This window comes from Procambarus clarkii, chromosome 56 (assembly GCF_040958095.1).
Source record: "Procambarus clarkii isolate CNS0578487 chromosome 56, FALCON_Pclarkii_2.0, whole genome shotgun sequence".
In the NCBI taxonomy this organism is placed as follows: domain Eukaryota; kingdom Metazoa; phylum Arthropoda; class Malacostraca; order Decapoda; family Cambaridae; genus Procambarus; species Procambarus clarkii.
In genome coordinates this window covers 26,968,941-26,992,492 of record NC_091205.1, presented here as the reverse complement: position 1 = coordinate 26,992,492, position 23,552 = coordinate 26,968,941, and the positions used below count along the sequence as shown (strand labels likewise).

The 23,552-nt window shown below is 37.0% G+C and overlaps 1 protein-coding gene across 2 annotated transcripts in view; it reads right to left on the bottom strand.

Annotated features, from left to right (window-relative positions):
• Nucleotides 1-4,908: 4,908 nt before the first annotated feature.
• LOC123770814 (relaxin receptor 1) overlaps nt 4,909-23,552 on the bottom strand; it is a 51,559-nt gene continuing 32,915 nt past the window's right edge. Inside the window, exons 4-21 of one of the 2 annotated variants that reach the window (XM_045762978.2) lie at nt 23,075-23,158; nt 21,854-21,962; nt 21,152-21,223; nt 20,810-20,881; nt 20,349-20,420; nt 15,860-15,931; nt 15,341-15,412; nt 14,515-14,658; nt 14,095-14,166; nt 12,758-12,829; nt 12,414-12,488; nt 10,193-10,309; nt 9,439-9,671; nt 8,360-8,619; nt 7,686-7,914; nt 7,218-7,330; nt 6,423-6,542; nt 4,909-5,446 (exon numbers count right to left, since the gene is read on the bottom strand). In XM_045762978.2, the coding sequence (XP_045618934.1) occupies nt 5,318-5,446; nt 6,423-6,542; nt 7,218-7,330; nt 7,686-7,914; nt 8,360-8,619; nt 9,439-9,671; nt 10,193-10,309; nt 12,414-12,488; nt 12,758-12,829; nt 14,095-14,166; nt 14,515-14,658; nt 15,341-15,412; nt 15,860-15,931; nt 20,349-20,420; nt 20,810-20,881; nt 21,152-21,223; nt 21,854-21,962; nt 23,075-23,158 (2,117 nt within the window). In that variant the 3' untranslated portion in view covers nt 4,909-5,317. Of the gene's footprint in view, nt 5,447-6,422; nt 6,543-7,217; nt 7,331-7,685; nt 8,620-9,438; nt 9,672-10,192; nt 10,310-12,413; nt 12,489-12,757; nt 12,830-14,094; nt 14,167-14,514; nt 14,659-15,340; nt 15,413-15,859; nt 15,932-20,348; nt 20,421-20,809; nt 20,882-21,151; nt 21,224-21,853; nt 21,963-23,074; nt 23,159-23,552 lie in introns of those variants that run through there. The other variant, XR_011223079.1, reaches the window with a different exon arrangement.

Genomic DNA, 23,552 nt, shown 5'->3' with positions numbered 1-23,552 from the left:
ATAATTATAATGAGCTAAATAATAAATGGATACTCAAAATAATATTATATCTATATTCCTCATATTCTTAGAGATTACTATGCATGGAACGTATATGGGAATATGTATGCTACTTATATAGGCATATGTATGGTACTTAAATTGGCACATGAATGGTACTTTTAATGAAATATGTATTGTAATTATAAGAGCATATGTATGATACGTATAAGGACATATAATTTGTAATTATAATGGCAGAGGTATGGTACTTACTTGGGCATATGTATGTTACTTATAAAAACTTTTGTATGGTACCTCTATGGGCATATGTATGTTACTTATTTGGGCATGTGTATGGCACGTATGTGGGCATTTGTTTGGTACTTATATGAGTATGTGTATGGCACGTATATGGGCATGTTTATGGTACGTATATAAATGAATATGTACGTATATAAATGAATACAAATATAAATGAATATTAGTGAAGTTACTGTCCCTGGCGTTTAACTGTATTATAATTTTTTATGTCATGTAACTGGATCAAGGGGTGGACCCTAAATCCACTTTGAACTTTCTGAACCACTTATCAGTTACCGTACAAAGTTCAGTTCCAAGTTTCTTCTTGCCTTCTACCTTACACAGACAGTCATACTTGTTTTATAGATACAGAAGATAGACAATGATTAAATCAAGTAATAAAAACTTGACCAGAGGATGAAGACAAACATGGGGTACACAGTCCGCCGCCTGCGAAGAACACGAGCCCGGCCGAAATCGTCATTTTTCTCAAAACTCAAAATCAAAACCAGCCATAGAATCGCTTTGAAAATGGTACCATTGTGTTTACCACAACAATTTACGTTTCTTTCTGTTAAGTCTTTCTTTGCTAATTTTAAATATTAAGGCCTATACAGCCATATTTACTGAGATACAGCCACCTCAAATATCAAACATATCATCGTGTTTTCTCAACAAATTACTAAGGAAAATGAGTTGTAAAAAATATAATAATAATTATAATGAGCTAAATAATAAATGGATACTCAAAATAATATTATATCTATATTCCTCATATTCTTAGAGATTACTATGCATGGAACGTATATGGGAATATGTATGCTACTTATATAGGCATATGTATGGTACTTAAATTGGCACATGAATGGTACTTTTAATGAAATATGTATTGTAATTATAAGAGCATATGTATGATACGTATAAGGACATATATTTTGTAATTATAATGGCAGAGGTATGGTACTTACTTGGGCATATGTATGTTACTTATAAAAACTTTTGTATGGTACCTCTATGGGCATATGTATGTTACTTATTTGGGCATGTGTATGGCACGTATGTGGGCATTTGTTTGGTACTTATATGGGTATGTGTATGGTACTTATATGGGCATGTGTATGGCACGTATATGGGCATGTTTATGGTACGTATATAAATGAATATGTACGTATATAAATGAATACGAATATAAATGAATATTAGTGAAGTTACTGTCCCTGGCGTTTAACTGTATTATAATTTTTTATGTCATGTAACTGGATCAAGGGGTGGACCCCAAATCCACTTTGAACTCTCCGAACCACTTATCAGTTACCGTACCGTACCGTTTCAGTTCCAAGTTTCTTCTTGCCTTCTACCTTACACAGACAGTCATACTTGTTTTATAGATACAGAAGATAGACAATGATTAAATCAAGTAATAAAAACTTGACCAGAGGATGAAGACAAACATGGGGTACAGTCCGCCGCCTGCGAAGAACACGAGCCCGGCCGAAATCGTCATTTTTCTCAAAACTCAAAATCAAAACCAGCCATAGAATCGCTTTGAAAATGGTACCATTGTGTTTACCACAACAATTTACATTTCTTTCTGTTAAGTCTTTCTTTGCTAATTTTAAATATTAAGGCCTATACAGCCATATTTACTGAGATACAGCCACCTCAAATATCAAACTTTTCATCGTGTTTTCTCAACAAATTACAAAGGAAAATGAGTTGTAAAAAATATAATAATAATTATAATGAGCTAAATAATAAATGGATACTCAAAATAGTATTATATCTATATTCCTCATATTCTTAGAGACTACTATGCATGGAACGTATATGGGAATATGTATGCTACTTATATAGGCATATGTATGGTACTTAAATTGGCACATGAATGGTACTTTTAATGGAATAAGTATTGTAATTATAAGGGCATATGTATGATACGTATAAGGACATATTTTGTACTTATAAGGGCAGAGGTATGGTACTTACTTGGGCATATGTATGTTACTTATAAAAGCTTTTGTATGGTACCTCTATGGGCATATGTATGTTACTTATTTGGGCATGTGTATGGCACGTATGTGGGCATTTGTTTGGTACTTATATGGGTATGTGTATGGTACTTATATGGGCATGTGTATGGCACGTATATGGGCATGTTTATGGTACGTATATAAATGAATATGTACGTATATAAATGAATACGAATATAAATGAATATTAGTGAAGTTACTGTCCCTGGCGTTTAACTGTATTTTAATTTTTTATGTCATGTAACTGGATCAAGCGGTGGACCCCAAAATCCACTTTGAACTTTCCGAACCAATTACCAGTTACCGTGCAAAGTTCAGTTCCAAGTTTCTTCTTGCCTTCTACCTTACACAGACAGTCATACTTGTTTTATAGATACAGAAGATAGACAATGATTAAATCAAGTAATAAAAACTTGACCAGAGGATGAAGACAAACATGGGGTACAGTCCGCTGCCTGTGAAGAACACGAGCCCGTCCGAAATCGTCATTTTTCTCAAAACTCAAAATCAAAACCAGCCATAGAATCGTTTTGAAAATGGTACCATTGTGTTTACCACAACAATTTACATTTCTTTCTGTTAAGTCTTTCTTTGCTAATTTTAAATATTAAGGCCTATGCAGCCATATTTACTGAGATACAGCCTTTTCAAATATCAAACTTGTCTTCGTGTTTTCTCAACAAATTACTAAGGAAAATGAATTGTAAAAAATGTAATAATAATTATAATGAGCTAAATAATAAATGGATAATCAAAATAATATTATATCTATATTCCTAATATACGTAGACACTACTATGCATGGTATGTATATGGGCATATGTATGCTACTAATATAGGCATAAGTATTGTACTTATATTGGCATATTAATGGTACTTATATGGGCGTGTATGGTACTTAAAAGGGCATATGTATTGAAATTATAGGGGCGTATGTATGATACTTATAAGGACATATGTATTGTACTTATAAGGGCATAAGTATGGCACCTATTAGGGCATTTGTATGTTACTTATAAGAGATTTTGTATGGTATCTCTATGGACATATGTATGGTACTTATATGGGTATATGTATGGCACGTATATGGGCATATGTATGGTACTTATATGGTACTTGTAAGATCATTTGTGTGGTACGTATCCGCATTTGTATGGTACCTTTATCGGTATATGAATGGTTCTTATATGGGCAAGTGTAAAGTACTTATATGGGCCAAGTGTATTGTACTTATATTGGCATGTGTATGGTATTATATGTGCATATGTAAAGTACTTATATGGACATTTGTATGGTACTTATATGGGCATGTCTATGATATCATATGGGCATGTGTATGGTATCATATGGGCATGTGTATGGTGCTTATAAGGGCATATTTATGGTACTTATAAAGGCATAAGTATGGTACCTATAGGGGCATATATATATATATATATATATATATATATATATATATATATATATATATATATATATATATATATATATATATATATGTCGTACCTAGTAGCCAGAACGTACTTCTCAGCCTACTATGCAAGGCCCGATTTGCCTAATAAGCCAAGTTTTCCTGAATTAATATATTTTCTCTAATTTTTTTCTTATGAAATGATAAAGCTACCCATTTCATTATGTATGAGGTAATTTTTTTTTTATTGGAGTTAAAATTAACATAGATATATGACCAAACCTAACCAACCCTACCTAACCTAACCTAACCTATCTTTATAGGTTAGGTTGGGTTAGGTAGCCAAAAAAGTTAGGTTAGGTTAGGTTAGGTAGGTTAGGTAGTCGAAAAACAATTAATTCATGAAAACTTGGCTTATTAGGCAAATCGGGCCTTGCATTGTAGGCTCAGAAGTGCGTTCTGGCTACTAGGTACGACATATATATATATATATATATATATATATATATATATATATATATATATATATATATATATATATATATATATATATATATATATATATATATATATATATAAGGCTTATGCAACCATATTTACTGAGTTACAGCCACCTCAAATATCAAACATATCATCGTATTTTCTCAACAAATTACTAAAGAAAATGAGTTGTAAAAAAATGTAATAAAATGTTTTGTTCACATTGTTCATTGATATTCGTGAACTTGTGTATTGATGTCTTGAGAGTTAGGTCGGATTCTGAGATTCATTCATCAACTCTTCAGAGATAGTGTGTGAGAGAGAGAGAAGGAACGATTCTGAGGTGAATTTCTATGGTATTTACATAAATTATTTAACATTTACAATAACTGTTATTATCCTAAATAATCAGTGCTATGAGAGTGGTTGTGTTGAGTCAGTTCAACTGAAAAACATCTAGTTGATGAATTAAAAAATAATACAAAAAGTGTAATTGCAGATATTCTGGAAAAAAAACTTTGATCCTCAGTGCTACTAATGGTTGCACAGAAAAAAATGACATATATAGAGAATGTGAGAGATGTGAGATGTATACAGTGAGAGATGTAACCTATTTCTATAATCACAGTGATATACATATTCCGAGATTTATTATTCTTTGGGCATTTGTTCATTAATTGAGCAGACGTCATTTAAGCACAGCTATATTTTTTATTATTATCTTTATTTTTTTTAATAGGACAAGAGATCCAGTATACATAAGCTGTTTCTCCAGGAAAAATACTGTACAAAATATTTTACAATCGGTCATGAAGAGGTTGATGGCTGTGAGAGGTTGAGAGCCTCTGATGTGGCAAGCGAGAAGCACTGTTTATGCCCCGAGTGATGTTGAGACCTCGATGGAGGGAAAGGCAGAGACATGGGAGGACCCTCATGTCCAAGATGAAAACAATTTACCGCTTAACCTGTCAGTAGTCGCACGCTGGAGCTTCTCTTGATGCCGGTGATGCGGTTCACACATTGTGGTAGACGAGGCAGTGATGTAGTGGGCGGCCAGAGAGGGCCGTGGGATCCCAAGAGGAAAGTAGAGCAAAGTATCTGTTGTGAGGGAACTTTATATATCGCAAGAGGGCGGGCAGGTACACGTCGTGGGCCCAGCCAGGGCGGCGCCTGGCGGGCCTCGGTGCTCCAAACTGTAGTTTCGAGGTTTCTGTAGCCAGGTCGACGCTGTTCGGGTGGACATCTGAGAACAGAGAAGGTTAAATCAACAAGACGATATTCATTTATATCAATTCGATTAATTCATCTTGGATATTCCAGCTTGTTTTGCTTAGATATTTATTGTAATACTGAAAATATACCCCTGAGATGGTTTTTGCCGAATATATTCTTTCATTATATCTCTGCAGCCAGATAACAAATTTATTTTCATCTGTATTAGTCTGTTTCCTTCAGTGTATTACTGAATGTTGGTCAAAGTCACTGGGTGATCGTATGTGTGTCTTAAGGGATCGTCATTGTGTTTTAAGTGTTCATTAGAGTATGTCTAAGTGCACAGCAGTAGACCTTACAGTAGCACAGTTGTTCAATAATATGAATGTTGGAATAATACTTCATAATAGCTCAGCTAGTGTCACTAGTGAGCGCGTCAGGACAGTGGCTCTGGTAGCAGGAAGGAGATGATGAGTCTCGAGATTTGTTTGAGGAGCTGTGTGGTGCTTCGAGAGAGGAGTTGTATGGTGTTAACACCTCTTAAACAGGAGCAGGTCGTGGTTATCATACAGGAAACAGAGAATGAGGAGTAAAAGAGTTAAGTAATAGAGTTTGAAACAGTCACAAGTGGAATGTCATTGGGCTTTGTCTTTGAATCCCATGTTGACCAAACCATACATTAGAAAGTGAAGGGACGACGACGTTTCGGTCCGTCCTGGATCATTCTCAAGTCAATTGTGACAAGGGAAGGAGGCGAGGCACTAAATATGTGCTTTAATAGATGCACACTAAACAGTGTGTGGTTTAGTCAACATATTTCAGCCACGTTATTGTGACTCTCCGTCTGCATTTGAATTCCATGTTTGTTTACAGTATACAACAATAATTTAAATTTAGAAGTGAAGAATAACATTAGTAGAGTCCCTGATGGCACTAAAATAGGGTATTACAATCAGATAAAGCTGCAGAAACGTTATTACTAACAACGTTGATAAACCTGAGCTCACCTGAGCTGTCTGGAAACGACCTCTGTAGATCATAACGTAAGAGTTGGAAGGGTTGGAGTCCGTGCCGGCTCTTGGCGGAGCCACGGGCCACCGACTCATGTTAAACACCATCTTCACCACCTGAAACACAACCAAAACTTTTCTTGTTGCAATAACAACAAAAGAACAGACGAATTAAATGGTTACACTTCGAATAAGACTAGAGTGGTTCAATGGCTTTGTGTGTAGTTAGGACAAGGTTAGGTTTGGTTGGTTACTTAGGATGGGTTATGAGTATTATACTCACAAAATATATTAGTCTCATTACTTTGCATAAATATATACCTATACAATTATTGATAATCTATTAAATTATAAGGGATCCAATCTACATCTGAAAATAATGGAAGGGACGAAGTTTCGTTTCGTCCTGGACAGTTATCAAGTCACGTTAGTGTGGCTTACTGTCTGTATGAAGGATTCTTGTTCTTGTTGAATTTTGTTCCTTCGTAATGCTATTACATATCAACATGAGCACCCGTTACGCACATGGTTATATTACAGTAGTTTTCCTTCTTGGATCTTGGTCCAAGCACCTTTTGCCCATCGATATAATTAGTTAAAACTAGGAAACGTCAATGCAAGTGTTGAGCAAATAGAATGATAATCATATTTTCTCTCTCTGTCTCTCTCTCTCTCTCTCTCTCTCTCTCTCTCTCTCTCTCTCTCTCTCTCTCTCTCTCTCTCTCTCTCTCTCTTAGGGCATTTCCCTAACTCCAGTTCTCTCCAGGGGGATGCAGTTGCCACCACCCTTACCTGTTGTTTAAAGATCTTGGTAGCCAGGGTGTAGAGGATAGGGTTGAGGGCTGAGTTAACAGGAAGAACGAAGACAGCCAGCCAAGCGTAGAGGGTCCTGTCGATCACAACACCTGATGGGACGAATGAGGTGTAAGGATTATTAAAACATTTAGTTGAAGACATTGCCATTAACTCAACTGGTGGGTGTTTACCATGTTGTGTTAACCCCACTAATGAATGTCTATCGTTTTGTCTAAACCCAACTTTTAGTTCAACTCTCTAAGTTACACTTACTGCCGGTTGTACTAACACACTCATTATTGTAAAGTCCAAACTTAAGTACAATGAATTAAAAGCACACTAGTAGGGAGCTACTAATTATCTACAGTTTCAAAGTAAATATGACCTGGGAAGGAGAGGTCTAAACTCAATGCCTGAGTCAATGAACAGTTTGAAATCCGTGCAGGCAGTTAAGTAAGCACTGACCTCCGAGCGCTATGACCTTGATTATAATAACAGGCATCCAGCAGAGGAAGTCGGTGCCGACGATGAAGGCGAAGCGCTTGACCAGGATCCGGTCCTGCTTCTCCTGGGTGGACCTGAGGGACATCTGCGACTCCCGGATGGCCAAGATCATCCTGCCGTAAGCGTAGGCGATGAACATGAAGGCCACGAGGTTGAAGCCGATGAATATGATCGCCGAGTGCTCCCATGCCTGAGGATGGGAGGAAGGTGTAAGGGAGGCTGGCATGAGGCAGGCAGACATGAGAGAGGCAGGTAGACATGAGAGAGGCAGGCAGACATGAGAGAGGCAGGCAGACATGAGAGAGGCAGGCAGACATGAGAGAGGCAGGTAGACATGAAAGAGGCAGGCAGACATGAGAGAGGCAGGTAGACATGAGAGAGGCAGGCAGACATGAGAGAGGCAGGCAGACATGAGAGAGGCAGGTAGACATGAAAGAGGCAGGCAGACATGAGAGAGGCAGGTAGACATGAGAGAGGCAGGCAGACATGAGAGAGGCAGGCAGACATGAGAGAGGCAGGCAGACATGAGAGAGGCAGGCAGACATGAGAGAGGCAGGTAGACATGAGAGAGCCAGGCAGACATGATAGAGACAGGTACATACGCCTTCCTCGGCCCATACATTACGAACGCTCACCTTGGCGTAGGGGTCGTGGATGTGGAGAGGGAGACACATGCCGTTACTGCCGTAGAAGTTGTCGCCGTAGTAGTGGATGCCAAGGAGAGGGAGGATGGCCAGGAGCGCTGCCAGGGACCAGGTGGCGACCATCACCCCGACAGCGATGGGCAGCGTCCTCTCCTTGAGCGTGAGCGGGTGGACGATGGAGAAGTAGCGGTCGAGGGTGATGGTAGTGAGGGTGAACACCGACGCCTCCGAACTCAGAGTGCTCAGGAACCCTGTCGTTCGTGGAAGAGAAGAAAAACATTTGGAAATGGGCCACCCCGTGAAGGACTTCCTGGATACATGTGAAATTTTAAAGGAATTTTAAAGGAACTCTTTTCTTTGTTACAAACAAAGAAAAGAGAGATTCCGGTAGTTGATTTTATACAAAATTTATAAAGATTTATAAATTTATAGAGTAGAACTAAATTTATACAAAATAAATATACCAGAAACAGTTTTTTCAATAATATTAAAAATAGGAATGGTTGGATAGTACAACATAAATAATTACTTTGGAAATAAATTGGATAGTTATAAATGAACCTGAATAGTTTAATTCTTGTATACCTAATCATCAGATCTTCGGAATAGTAGCAAAATAGTCTTAAAAATATTGAATTAGCTGGATAATTTGAGAACACATTGAATGACAACACACACACACACACACACCCACACACACACATACACACACACACACACACACGCACGCACACACACGCACACACACACACACACACACACGCGCACACACACACACACACACACACACATACACACACACACACACACACACACACACAGCTTCATAAGAATGTTTCACCTCGTGCCTCGTAGACTTCTGTAAACACCATTCAAAATAATACAATAGGCATTAAATTTCTCTGCTTTTGTTTATCATAGTGTTGAATTTCTAGTATTTTATCATAGATATGTTGTTGAATGTCTAGTATTTTATCACAGATATGTTGTTGAATGATATGTTGTATTTTATCATAGATATGCTGTTGAATTTCCTGTACAATATCAGAGAGAGGTGTTGAGGCACTCACCACACAGGTTACACTGCCAAGACCGTCTCCAGGAGTACTCGTGACGAATGTATGACCCTCTGAAGAAGGCGTCGTAGGAGGCGATGATGAAGAGATATACTCCCATCAGCAGGTCGGAGAGGGAGAGGTTCTTGATGTAGAAGGAGTGGACCTTATTGGTTTCCTTAACTACTAAACGTCCAATGAGGACCAGCAGGTTTCCGGCGCAGGCCAGGACGCCCATCACCCACACACTGCTCCCACCGGTCACCCACCGGTCACCCACGGGTCACCCACGGGTCACCCACAGGGAATAATGCATATTAAAATAGCGAAAATGTTGAGAGTAGATGGTAACGTCGCAGTGTATATAGTCGCGGTAGATATAGAAGTTTGATGACTGTGGCGATGGTGGTTGTGATGTTAGTAGTGGTGTGTCGACAGTGGTGGTGTTAGTAGTGTTAGTAGATTATGCTACATTGACAGATCAATCAGAAAGTAATTTGGGAGGCATATATATATATATATATATATATATATATATATATATATATATATATATATATATATATATATATATATATATATATATATATATATATACATCTTTCATAGAACCTGCCTTTTGAAAACCTGCATTTTATAGAATCTGCCTCTTGAAAATTGCCTTTTTATAGAATCTATCTTTTGAAAACTGTCTTTTATAGAACATTTCCTTTAAAAACAATCGCCCTTCTAAAAAATCTGTTTTCTGAGAACCTGTTAATCAGCTTACCTGACTCGAAGGACAAGACTGTCCAGGAGGTGTTCAACAGAGGAGATGCCGTCGCCTTTGGGCTCACAGACGCGCACATGCAGTGCCAGCGAACACAACCGGAACTCGTCAAAATATCTGGACAAATGTGATACGAATTTCGTAAAGTATAACGAGGGAAAATATCATAATTATCAGCTACATCCCACCATAACTACTACTAATAATAGCACTATTGCTGCTATTTTACTATTCAAACTTCTACAACTACTGCCATTGTTTGTTATTAAACTACTAATATTAACATTATTACTACATCTATTATAAAGCGATGATTATGCTATTTCTGCTACTGTTACTTTCACGGCATTTACATATAGCACTCCTAGTTCAACTACTACTATTTATGGCTAATGTTACTGTTAGAGCGACTAATATTGCTATTTATGGTAATACAACTGTATTTTGAGCTACCGGTGATCTGCTCAGCTAATACACGACAGGGTGTTGTAATTATTCACACATGATTGGAGCAAATAGAATCAAATTACCGAGGACTTCAAAAGATTACAAATTACAAGGCACCAAAAAAGCTTACATATTACAGTCGATACAAAAGGTCACAAATTACAGTCGATACGAAAGGTCACAAATTAGAGGACTACAAATAGGCACCAATTACAGAGGACTTCGAAATATTACAAATAAAGCCAAATATCAGCGTATTAATGGACCCAAACATGGCTGCTTCTTAAAATAAGCCATACGGAACAGCAATGTAAGAACCTTATGCAAATCCATAAGATTGCGTTACTCTCAGTCAAGTTTCTGGTAATCTGTCTCATATAATTTGACTTTTAAAATTCAATTAATGAAATTTTTTGCGTACCAGTGCCACTTTAAGACAGTTTTCGACAAAAAATGAAATCACAGCACAATTTGAGGATAAATCACGAATGTTAAACAAATAATCTAGATTTGTTGATTTTTGCTATTAGTACAAGTAGAGGAACACGATATGAACAATGATCCATTATAGAGTTAGGTTTTCATAGAAAGGGACAGGAAGCCTCTGCGGATTGAAGGAGTTTAGGACCTGCATCTTTCTACAATTTAGGACCTGCATCTACGTTTTTCTCGTAGGAAAACGACTCACCTTCCAAGGGATGCAACTATCTGGTAGGTGTATAGAAACAACAGGTGAAAAGGAAACTTGCACCACCCTCTCGGACCTGCTGGGAGATTCTAACCTGGGGTCTCTCGGTTGTGATTCGACTACTCAGACTGATGAACTACAGAACTGTATTTATCTGAAGGTGAATGTTCACAGGACTGACATCGAACTCGGTCGAATATAAAGAGGGCTGTCTTCTGGCGTTTCCAGGAACCGCCTTTTGAAGACTAGTTTAAGAGTTGTGTCAAACTTGCTGGCAATAAAAATGATTTAACATTTTTATCAAAAGCTACTTGCGCCTGGTTTGAGATATTCAGAATTTTAAATTAAATTTGAGAGGAAATAGGAATGGTGGAGAATTTGAAGCAGAAGTGCTAACAAAGTTAGTGAGAGAGAGAGAGAGAGAGAGAGAGAGAGAGAGAGAGAGAGAGAGAGAGAGAGAGAGAGAGAGAGAGAGAGAGAGAGAGAGAGGGGGAGAGAGAGAGAGAGAGAGAGAGAGAGAGAGAGAGAGACACTTTCCATACAGTCTATACACCCACTACATCTACTGCTACTAGTCTAGTGTAGTGATGAATAACCGAGATGGTTATCAAGTCCGTACCAAAACTTACATATCATCTAGTAAGTAAAATTTAAAATTTAGGTCCTGCATGAAGTTCAAGACTTAAGAAACTGGATATTCACAGAAATGGTCAAGGTATTCCTCTTTGTGAATATATGCCTTCATACTGCTATTAAGACGTCACAACTGCCTCATCTATGGCTAGTACTTCAATTACTTCTGTAATTACCCAAATAATTATATTTACTGTGAAAGTAGCTGCAATAATTATGCAAATCTTTATGTTCTGATATTTATTCTGTTTATGTTCCTACTAAGTTTGATAATAATAATAATAAAAAAAATATTTTCCACACACATATTGTTGTCGACTAACATCTACATGAAGGTCACACACACACACACACACACACACACACACACACACACACACACACACACACTCTTGGACATGTACTGTAGGGTCACATACACAAGGTACTGTACTCGTACACACATATACTAACATGTACTCGAGGCTTGTCATCTCCCCAAACACATCAGTCTCGGGTCGTTCCTCTAAGTTGTTGCCTTCAAGGTTCCTGCAAAATAAAATTATATTATATATATATATATATATATATATATATATATATATATATATATATATATATATATATATATATATATATATATATATATATATATATATATATATATATATATATATATATGATTAAACCCCAGGACAGGACTAAACCTCAGGCTTCAGAATATATTCAGAAAGACTGAAGAGTTCACTTACATAGACATACAGGTATACTCACATAAATATAAAGGTATATTCACATAGACATAAAGGTATACTCACATAGACTCAACAGACACTAGATCGCTAAACGCCCCCTGCTCAAGGTGTCTCATACCATTGTCTTGAAGTACACTGAAAAAACCCATAGATTAAGCCACTCGGTCATGCTGTAACCTAAGTGTTTATGGTTGTACAACTGCTGTATTTAGCTAACGATTATATCTGTAAATAGAAATGTTTGTCAGTCGAAGGTTGAAGTTCAGACGCTTCGGGCTTGCCTCATCTAATCTCTGACATTAATTGTTGTTGCCGACGTGTTCAACACTGTCGTATCAGGATTAGCATCAATATATCGAGTGCCTCTTGACACAGTTTCAAAGCAACCCCCTCCACTCCACCCCAACGAATCTTATAATATCATTTTTATTACATATAAGGAATGTAAATGTAAAAACAAGAGACAGACAAATGTAGAATCTTTATCAGAGAGAGAGAGAGAGAGAGAGAGAGAGAGAGAGAGAGAGAGAGAGAGAGAGAGAGAGAGAGAGAGAGAGAGAGAGAGAGAGAGAGAGAGAGAGAGAGAGAGTTAGAGAGGGAGAGGGAGGAGTAAGACATAGCCTCTGAGAGGCCTAGTCAGAGCCCTAGAGAAATATAGACACACAGACATAGACAGAGAGAGATACAGACAGGAAGACACAGACTGAGAGAAACAGAGACACAGATGGAGGAAAAACAGAGAAAAAGAGAGATACAGACAGAGACAAAGACAACGAGACAAAAAGAATGTGTTGGCATCTATGAGGTTGGCCCAGAGGTTACATTACTGTAAATATTATTTTATCAACCCAATCATATCTAATAATTAAAACGAAAGAAAAAAAAATCCAATAATATAAAAAACAATAAAATGCAGATCTATTGCTTTTATGTTTTATTCTTTTATGTGTGGGTTTTGAGGTCTGGACTAGAGAGAAGGGAGGGTGGGGGCTTCGTGGAGAAGTGGGCTGCGGGACACTATGACACCATCACGTCGATGTAGCTTTAGATCGGATGATTCCCTCTGTGGGACGTGCAGTCGAGGTCCTGATTAAATTGTAAATATTTGAACAGACAAATGCATATAAAAACATTTATGATAAAGTATGTTTGATGGGATGCTGTATTTCCATGTGTTTCTGTGTTCTTCCCTGTGTTCCTGCTTATTTCTGTGTGCTCCTGAGTGTTCCTGTGTATCCCAGTTTCAGTCCGCCCAGGACCATTATCTTGTCGACGTGCCAATGGTCCAGGACGGACCGAAACGTTGTCAATTCTTTTATTTTCAGATGTGTGAGTTGCGGGGCTTAAATAATGGATTTCATTAGCTTTCCCTTATGCCACAGGACCTGTCTTGTACTCACAGTGTCTTCAGCTGGGCCAGACCTGAGAAGGTCCCGTTGGCCAAGGTAATCAGGTGGTTCCTTTCTAGAGACCTGAAGGAGATAAGGACATAAATTATCCCATCAAGAAATACACAAGAGGAGATATGAATATTTTCGTGTCAACATGTACGTTTCATAACATACTCTGTGCAGACGAGGAGTCACAATAACGTGGCCGAAATATGTTGACCAAACCACACACTAGAAAGTGAAGAGGCGACGACGTTTCAGTCCGTCCTGAACCATTCACAATCGACTTGAGAATGGTCCAGGACGGACCGAAACGTCGTCGTCACTTCACTTTCCAGTGTGTGGTTCGGTTAACATACTCTGTCTCTGTACGCTTTTCCAACCATAAATCAGTCCAATACATAAATCAGACGCAGAACTGGCACTTACAACAGGTGCAAGTGATGAAGGCCACAGAAAGCGCCGGGTGCCACGGTCCGGAGGAGGTTGGTGCCCAGGTAGAGAAACTGAAGACGGGGCATCTCTGTGAACACCTCTTCACCTATGTGATCCATCTTGTTCCTCTCTATGTACCTGCATGGACCATACTCATTCACTCGGGGAAAACTTGTCTGATTATACGGGACAAAGAAATGGTTCCTAGACGCACGGATAATGAGAGATATTCACGTTTTTACATCTGTTAATGACAAATACTATGCCAGTGTGTACAGCATCGAAAAGTAACATTAATTTGACGTTGAATCAACGGTGATAAAGTTGATAACGTTGATTTTTTACGCTGAATTAACGTGCGACTTAGATAGTATGCTCACTGGGATAGAATTTAGAGTTTCTCCAACTAATTCAGTAATTCATTTAGTCATAAATTATAATAATTATTTCCATGGTGTTAAATATCCTTATTTTTGTTGTACTTATGACTTCTAATTCTATAGAACTTGAGATTGTCAGTTAAAAAACATAATATATATCTAATTAGTATTAATTATATTTTTATTTGAAATTATTACTTCAATATAAGTTGCACTCAATAATAATTGAGGTCAGCCAATAAAGTTTGATATGAACTTTACTTAAGAAAATAGCATTACAGTTTACTCTCTGTCTTTACTAATGAGTTTAACATTGCATTTTACTGTGGAACGGTACTGATAAACTTGAATTTAGACTTTACTGTGACGCGTTACTAATAAACTTAACATTATTGTTAGGTAAGGAAATTAGTTTTCAAAGGATTTCTCAAAGTACTCACAGATTGAGAAGGTTGCGAAGGCCACAGAACATAGCCGGACGTAACTGAGCCAAGTTATTATCATTAAGTTCTCTAAAAGAAAAGTGAAAACAAAACTGATTAAATATATTATAGTGTCAAAAAATGTGATTTATTCATTTGAGATCAACAGTTCAAGGAACACAAGATGAAGCTGTGGAATTGTAGTGTGATTATGTGATGTGTTATTGGTGATTTTATGTCTGTTCTCACCCTTTAAAGTGATTTCAAAAGCCACTTTATTGCTGTTCATATAAATATCCCACCGGGAACCTTCACATAACAGCAGAGGAAGAGTAAACAAAGTCTGCTAAGGAAACACAATTTGATAAAAGAATCTCTCATTATCTTGAACACAAAGTCTATCTGAGAGCGAGATACACTTGAAACATAACATTACGGTAAGAAAAATTAAATGGCAAGTCACTGATTGATGTAAATGGTATGCCTAGAACAGAAGTGTTTAAAGGAAGCCGATGTTTACACACAATCATTACTCACAGGCGCTGAAGGTTGGTGTTATGAATGAAGAAGCCATCTGGAAGGTCACTGATGTTGTTGCTGCTCAGTTGCCTGCAAGAAGTAAACACTCTTCATGAACAAATCCACAAGGGCCGTGACGAGGATTCGAACCTGCGTCCGGGAGCATCCCAGACACTACCATTTGTTCATTTGATGCATCACGTTAGTGTGATCTCTGTGTGTGAAACACTCTTCATGTTGTTATTGGAAATTTGTGTATAGTTATTAAAGGCGGAGATCAGGAGAACGATACCTAACATCCAGGATTATTATATATATGTTGTATGGGCCGAATAAGAGATCCATGTGTGAAATATATACATATATCAGAAGGGGTCGTCTTTTGCAAAAGTGGTTTACAAAATTGGCTCCCCAATTTAATTTTAAACCCTTACTGAGGCTGAAGTGCATCACCAAATCCACTCTGGCAGCCTTAGACGTAAAGAGGGAACATGTGACGTTCAGCAATACATAATAATCATGCACAAACATTTGATCCTTGCAAAACATTTCCCACACATATACAAAAACATGGCTTCAAGCATACCTGGTGTGCATCACATCCCGTGTATCGTATTAACTCTAACGAGGGGGCGTCTAAATGCATGATATTTGCTGACTCTGCAGCGAGCAACATTAACGACACACGGTCAATACATTGCAATATCTGTGTGTTGAAGGATAGAGTGATATGTGATTATATATCTGATAATGGATCATCGGTAATGGATCAACTACTTATCGTTCAGTAATGCAACTGTTGATCTTCAATTAATCATAATTGATCACACTATAATCACTCATAATAGATTGAAATTGCATGTCAGTGATTCACTGACATGTAATTTGTCAGTGAATAATAATAAAAATAGTAATAATATACACACACACATTATATATATATATATATATATATATATATATATATATATATATATATATATATATATATATTTTTCATTGAATATGACCGCATATTCTGTATTTATTATTTTCTGCTTTAGGGCTTCTATCCCTCTAACTATTTTCTTAGCATCAGGGCTTAATTGGAATAGGAGTTCTCCAAAACTCATTTTCGTACTTTTAAGGTGAAGAAAAGAAGTGATTTACTATAGAGTGTATTACACTTATTTGTATAATTTGCACGACGTTGCAAATACGTTGTGCAAATTATACAAATAAGTGTAATACACTCTATAGTAAATCACTTATATTCTTCACCTTAAAAGTACGAAAATGAGTTTTGGAGAACTCCTATTCCAATTAAGCCCTGATGCTAAGAAAATAGTTAGAGGGATAGAAGCCCTAAACCAGAAAATAATAAATACAGAATATGCGGTCATATTCAATGAAACATGTTTGAAAGAAAACCTGCTGCCAGTATACACCAATATATATATATATATATATTGGCCTATATATATATATTATATACCTATATATATATATTATATACATATACACACACACACACATATATATATATATATATATATATATATATATATATATATATATATATATATATATATATATATATATATATATATATAAGGCACAACTCTCCTAAACACGAGAGGGAAGTATACAACTTTAGAAACACTTTCCCACCAGGAGACTCGAACCCTAGCCAGCACAGAAGCCTTCCAGCAACTGGCATAACAGGTACACCTTAACCCACTACACCACCTGCTCAGACCCTTAAAAGAGATGGTAATTTCGGAGTATTTAACACTCCAAAGACCACCACCTCCCAAGAGCACTAGAGCAAGTGAGGGGTCATTTTTACGTTTTTTCATCAAGTCCCTGTTAATATGGGAGAACACTGTGTCTATGCTTCTAATCCACTTGACCATCACGACCGGACATAATGAGGTGATAGCCGAGGCTATTTGAACCACCCCACCGCCGGCACTCGGATAGTAATCTTGGGCATAGCATTTTACCAAATCACCTCATTCTTTGGGGCACACGTGAGGAACACAAAAGGTGTTTTGTGTTCCTCACGTGTTCCTCATTATGTCCGGTCGTGATGGTCAAGTGGATTAAGGCGTCTTGTACATACCAGTTGCGTTGCTTCTAGGAGTATGGGTTCGAGTCACTTCTGGGGTGTGAGTTTTCAGTTATATATATATATATATATATATATATATATATATATATATATATATATATATATATATATATATATATATATATATATATATGTGTGTGTGTATATGTATATAATATATATATATATATATATGTGTGTGTATATATATATATATATATATATATATATATATATATATATATATATATATATATATATATATATATATATATATATATATGTGTGTGTGTATATGTATATAATATATATATATATATATATATATATATATATATATATATATATATATATATATATATATATATATATATATATTGGGTTCCTGCCCGCCATCTGAGGAGCTGGAGGAACTCGACAACGTATGACAACCATCTTTGTAACCCATATGTAACTCCTTTTTTGTAACAAAGTTCAAATAAAGTAAATATATATGTGTACATACAAAAGAATGGGGGTGGTAGGAGAAGATAATATTAGTGTTCAGTGAGAAACCACAAGGTCTCCTCTGAATACTTTTTATTTTCTTCTCCGAGGCTATGGGTCCCCACATTGGCACCAGAGGTGGTACCCTCACAAAATTTATATATATATATATATATATATATATATATATATATATATATATATATATATATATATATATATATGTCGTACCTAGTAGCCAGAACGCACTCCTCAGCCTACTATGCAAGGCCCGATTTGCCTAATAAGCCAAGTTTTCATGAATTAAATATTTTTCGGCTACCTAACCTAACCTAACCTAACTTTTTCTGTTACCTAACCTAACCTATAAAGATAGGTTAGGTTAGGTTAGGTTAGGTAGGGTTGGTTAGGTTCGGTCATATATCTACGTCAATTTTAACGCCAATAAAAAAAAATTGACCTCATACATAATGAAATGGGTAGCTTTATCATTTCATAAGAAAAAAATTAGAGAAAATATAATAATTCAGGAAAACTTGGCTTATTAGGCAAATCGGGCCTTGCATAGTAGGCTGAGAAGTGCGTTCTGGCTACTAGGTACGACATTATATATATATATATATATATATATATATATATATATATATATATATATATATATATATATATATATATATATATATATATATATACATATATACAGGTCTCACTATATATACATAGTGAGACCTGCCGCCAATCAGACAATTACACCGAACATAAACAGGACAGATGTCACTAGTGAGACAATTATACACACGAGAGGAACACGCTCCAGAAGTTTGTGAAGCAGTCAGGCACTTCGTCATTGAATCATTCGGCGATGCTGTGCTCTGTTGGATATTGTGAGGAATATTGCTCTTGAGTAATATTGTTCTGGGATTATATTGCTCTGTAAGAACATTACTCTAGAATAATACATTAGGGTGGAATAATATTGTTCTGGATTAATACTGATCTAGATTAATATTGTTATATTCAAGTATACTCACGTACCTTACACAATATGATCTCCTGCTTAACTTTAAACAAGTATACTCATATATGTCGTTATATCCAAAAATACTCACATACGATGTTATTTCAACGTATGCTCACGTTCTTACATTAATTATACTCACAATTATATATCTAAATTATAGTCACTTGTTGTATTCAAGAATACTTACATTTCGAGTTACTTAAAAATATATTCTCCCTTCTATTTATATTCAAATATACTCTCCCTCTTACTTATATTCAAGTACACTCTCCATCCTTTTAATATCCTATTATACTCGCATATTACCATCCTGTGGCTGTTACTTCATCTGAATCTCCGCTGCAAGGATAATGTTGATTAATTCTACCTCTAATATCAGGCGTTTGATGAAAGAATCATAGTGAACTTTTCCTACCTGAGCGAGAAGGAGAGTGCTTGCAGGACATATTTTCTGATCATTGCTGGTAGTGAGCAGATATAATTGCTTCGACCTCAAGGACGGAAAATGCCACAGGACTAAAATTCCTTTTGAACAATAACATAAAGCTACGCACGGGAGCCCAGAGCGATGAAAAATGTACGCTTGATGTTCATTGGTGAAAGCAAAAGCGAGTTCATGTGTGAGAGAGAGAGAGAGAGAGAGAGAGAGAGAGAGAGAGAGAGAGAGAGAGAGAGAGAGAGAGAGAGAGAGAGAGAGAAGAGAGAGAGATAGAGAGAGAGAGAGAGAGAGAAAGAGAGAGAGAGAGAGAGAGAGAGAGAGAGATAGAGAGAGAGGAGAGAGAGAGATAGAGAGAGAGAGAGAGAGAGAGAGAGAGAGAGAGAGAGAGAGAGAGAGAGAGAGAGAGAGAGAGTTACATACAAACACATATTTTACAATTATACAATTATTAACGTTCAAGAGCACTTACAGGTGGGAGAGAGAGCTGGTGCCAACTAATGTTCCGTTGTCTAAGGTGTGGAGTGCGTTACCTGTGAAGTGGCTGTGGCAGAAGTAAAGCTCAGTTAGTGATGAGGAAAGAGTAAGTGAGATAGAGCGAGAGTGAGATAGAGAGAGAGAAAGAGAGATAGACAGAGAGAGTCAAAGTTAAGCTCAACAGGGGGGGGGGTGGATATAATTATATTTTGTCTTTGAACATATTAAGAATTAATGTTATGGAATTATATTGCTCAGTAATAACATTACTCTAGAATAATTCATCAGGGTTGAATAATATTGTTCCGGACTAATACTGCTCTGGATTAATTACATGCACGAACTTCATAATTACATGTTATTAAATTTTGTTGTTATGTTAACATAGTAACAAACATATTTCTTAATGTAGCTGCTTTATATAATTATAAGAATACATTAGAGTTATATACTTACATCTCGTTAATATTGGACATAGTAGAGAAGACGCCTCTCCTGAGGGATCGAACCCCAGCCCGGATCACAACTCTGCGGGAGACACAATAACATTGTTTATTGCCAAGAATAGCGGTTCTGAGATGCATCTCTGTCAGTCTCGTTGTTTCACTGTCTGTCTGTCTCTGTCTCTCTCTCTCTCTCTCTCTCTCTCTCTCTCTCTCTCTCTCTCTCTCTCTCTCTCTCTCTCTCTCTCTCTCTCTCTCTCTCTCTGTCTCTCTCTCTCTCTCTCTCTCTCTCTCTCTCTCTCTCTCTCTCTCTTCTCTACTTCCTCTACCAGTCATGGAACGTCACAATACTCACAGAACTTGCAGCTCCGGCAAGGCAGTGAAGCTCTTGGCATCCAATTCCTCGATCAAGTTTCCAGAAATATCTCTGCAAAATGATGAATATATATATAAAATTATATATATATATATATATATATATATATATATATATATATATATATATATATATATATATATATTTTCTCGTGTTGAAAAAGTAGATTAATCTTATATTTTGCAAAGTTGTGTGTATATTTTTGAGTTTAGGTTACACGCAATTCATTATTAAATAAATCTGGGAGAATTATATTGCCACTTTTCATGTGGAGTACAGATTTCTAGGATTACTAGAGTCCAGGTTAATTAGTATGCATGTGTAATTGATTCGGTACCAACACACACACACACACACACACACACACACACACACACACACACACACACACACACACACACACATAAACACACACACATGTTCTGAGGCATCTCAAAAACAGGCAGGAGTAACTGGTAGGGCGCTCCAGTGGATAAGGGAGTACCTAAGCAATAGAAAGCAGAGAGTTACAGTGAGGGATGAGACCTCAGATTGGCGTGAAGTCACCAGTGGAGTCCCACAGGGTTCCTTATTCAGGACCTATCCTGTTTCTGATATACGTAAATGATCTCCCCCACACACACAAGGTTTTAAGGAAAACAGTGTTACTGGAGGCTTCAGAAACACTGAGTGGGCTCTTACAGGTAGCGGGCTGACACTGGCAGTGGCACTGGCACTTTGGACAGGAAGCGCGACTCACAGAAGAGGCTGAAGTCGGCACAGCGGCAGCTTTCAGGAGGGTCTTCCAGCTCTGTGGGGGAGGAATATCTCAGGTCTACCTCAGCATGGTCTTCTGGTAATCTAAGTTACATCTCAGCTCTACCATATGATGCTGATTTGGCACACTACCTTCATGCTTGCTTGATGTCTTCATCCCACTCATCATAACTACCCCACTCATCATAACTACCCCTCTATATCCTCCTAAAATGGTAGTACTTATAATAACTATTCATCCGAAATTACTATTTTGTAGTAATGGGCCACCAACAAATTTGCTTTATTGAATTTGGACAAATGGGATAGTTTTTTGACCGCAACATGAATATAGACTCTAACTTAACCTCTCCTAGGCATAATATAAACTAGCAAAGGCCTAATATATATGAGCTTATACAGGCCTTAGGGATATTTAAGGTTTTGTTTTAGCTTTCGTTTTGGATACAATTTAAAGTACAAACGTGAACTTTCTCATAGAAAGAGAACTTTCGACGAAATACTTACTATAAATACTCTCATTTCAAGAGAATGGGTTGAATACAAAGCAAAGAAGTCAACATCATTACCACAAACAACACTTATAATCATTATCTAGCTAATCTTCATCATTACTAAGTTACATCTTTATACCCGATGTTTAGAGAAGAGTAATTGATGAAATAAGTGCTTAGATTTAAATATATAGAAAATGTTCCATAGAGACATGTGTGTGTCTTTATCAACACACACGTCTCCACGGGCACACCTGTACATATCTGCCCATGTGCACACAAACATGCCAGAGTGAACATATGTGTTTATACACACATGCACTAATCCGTCCAAGCGGGTACATAGTGTGAAGGGGCACACTATGTACCCGCATGTACACTCCACATTATGTACACACACTATGTACCCATACACACATATATCTGTCAATGTGCACACACACACCTGTCTCTGAAAAGATCTGTACCGGATAAAATATTTATCGATGAGAAAAAAGGAGGTTCCTTGAACACAAATCAGTACCTGTAACCATATCTCCCACACATGTAAACATCTGTTTCTGTTCACAAAATGTGCATACACCTGTAGACACATGTGTTACTGTGTGATCGCGTGTGATACGGTTTTCATAAGACGCTGTTCGGTACATACCACATTTACCCCGTCTCTTCTCCGAGTCCTCATCCGGCCGCTTGCGGTACAACATATCCACGAAGTTGTCTACGTGATGGTCAGCTGTGAGAGAGAGAGAGAGAGAGAGAGAGAGAGAGAGAGAGAGAGAGAGAGAGAGAGAGAGAGAGAGAGAGAGAGAGAGAGAGAGAGAGAGAGAGAAAGAGAGAGAGAGAGAGATCATGTTAATTTCAGAACACTTAGTAAGCTCAATTTTGTTTAAATTTAATATTGAAATAAGTTGCATATTTAACTCTAATTATAGTCGAATATTTTTCTCAATCTTACAGCTGTCGACGAACTACTTACTGGTTTAGCAATGAACCAGACAGTGATCAATGATATTGTTGCAAATATTAATGTTCATGCTCAATGATCAATTTACTATTAGAGAAAATTCTAACATCAAACAAGAGAAAAACCCCAAATATATAATGAAACTTTGATAACCTAGATAACA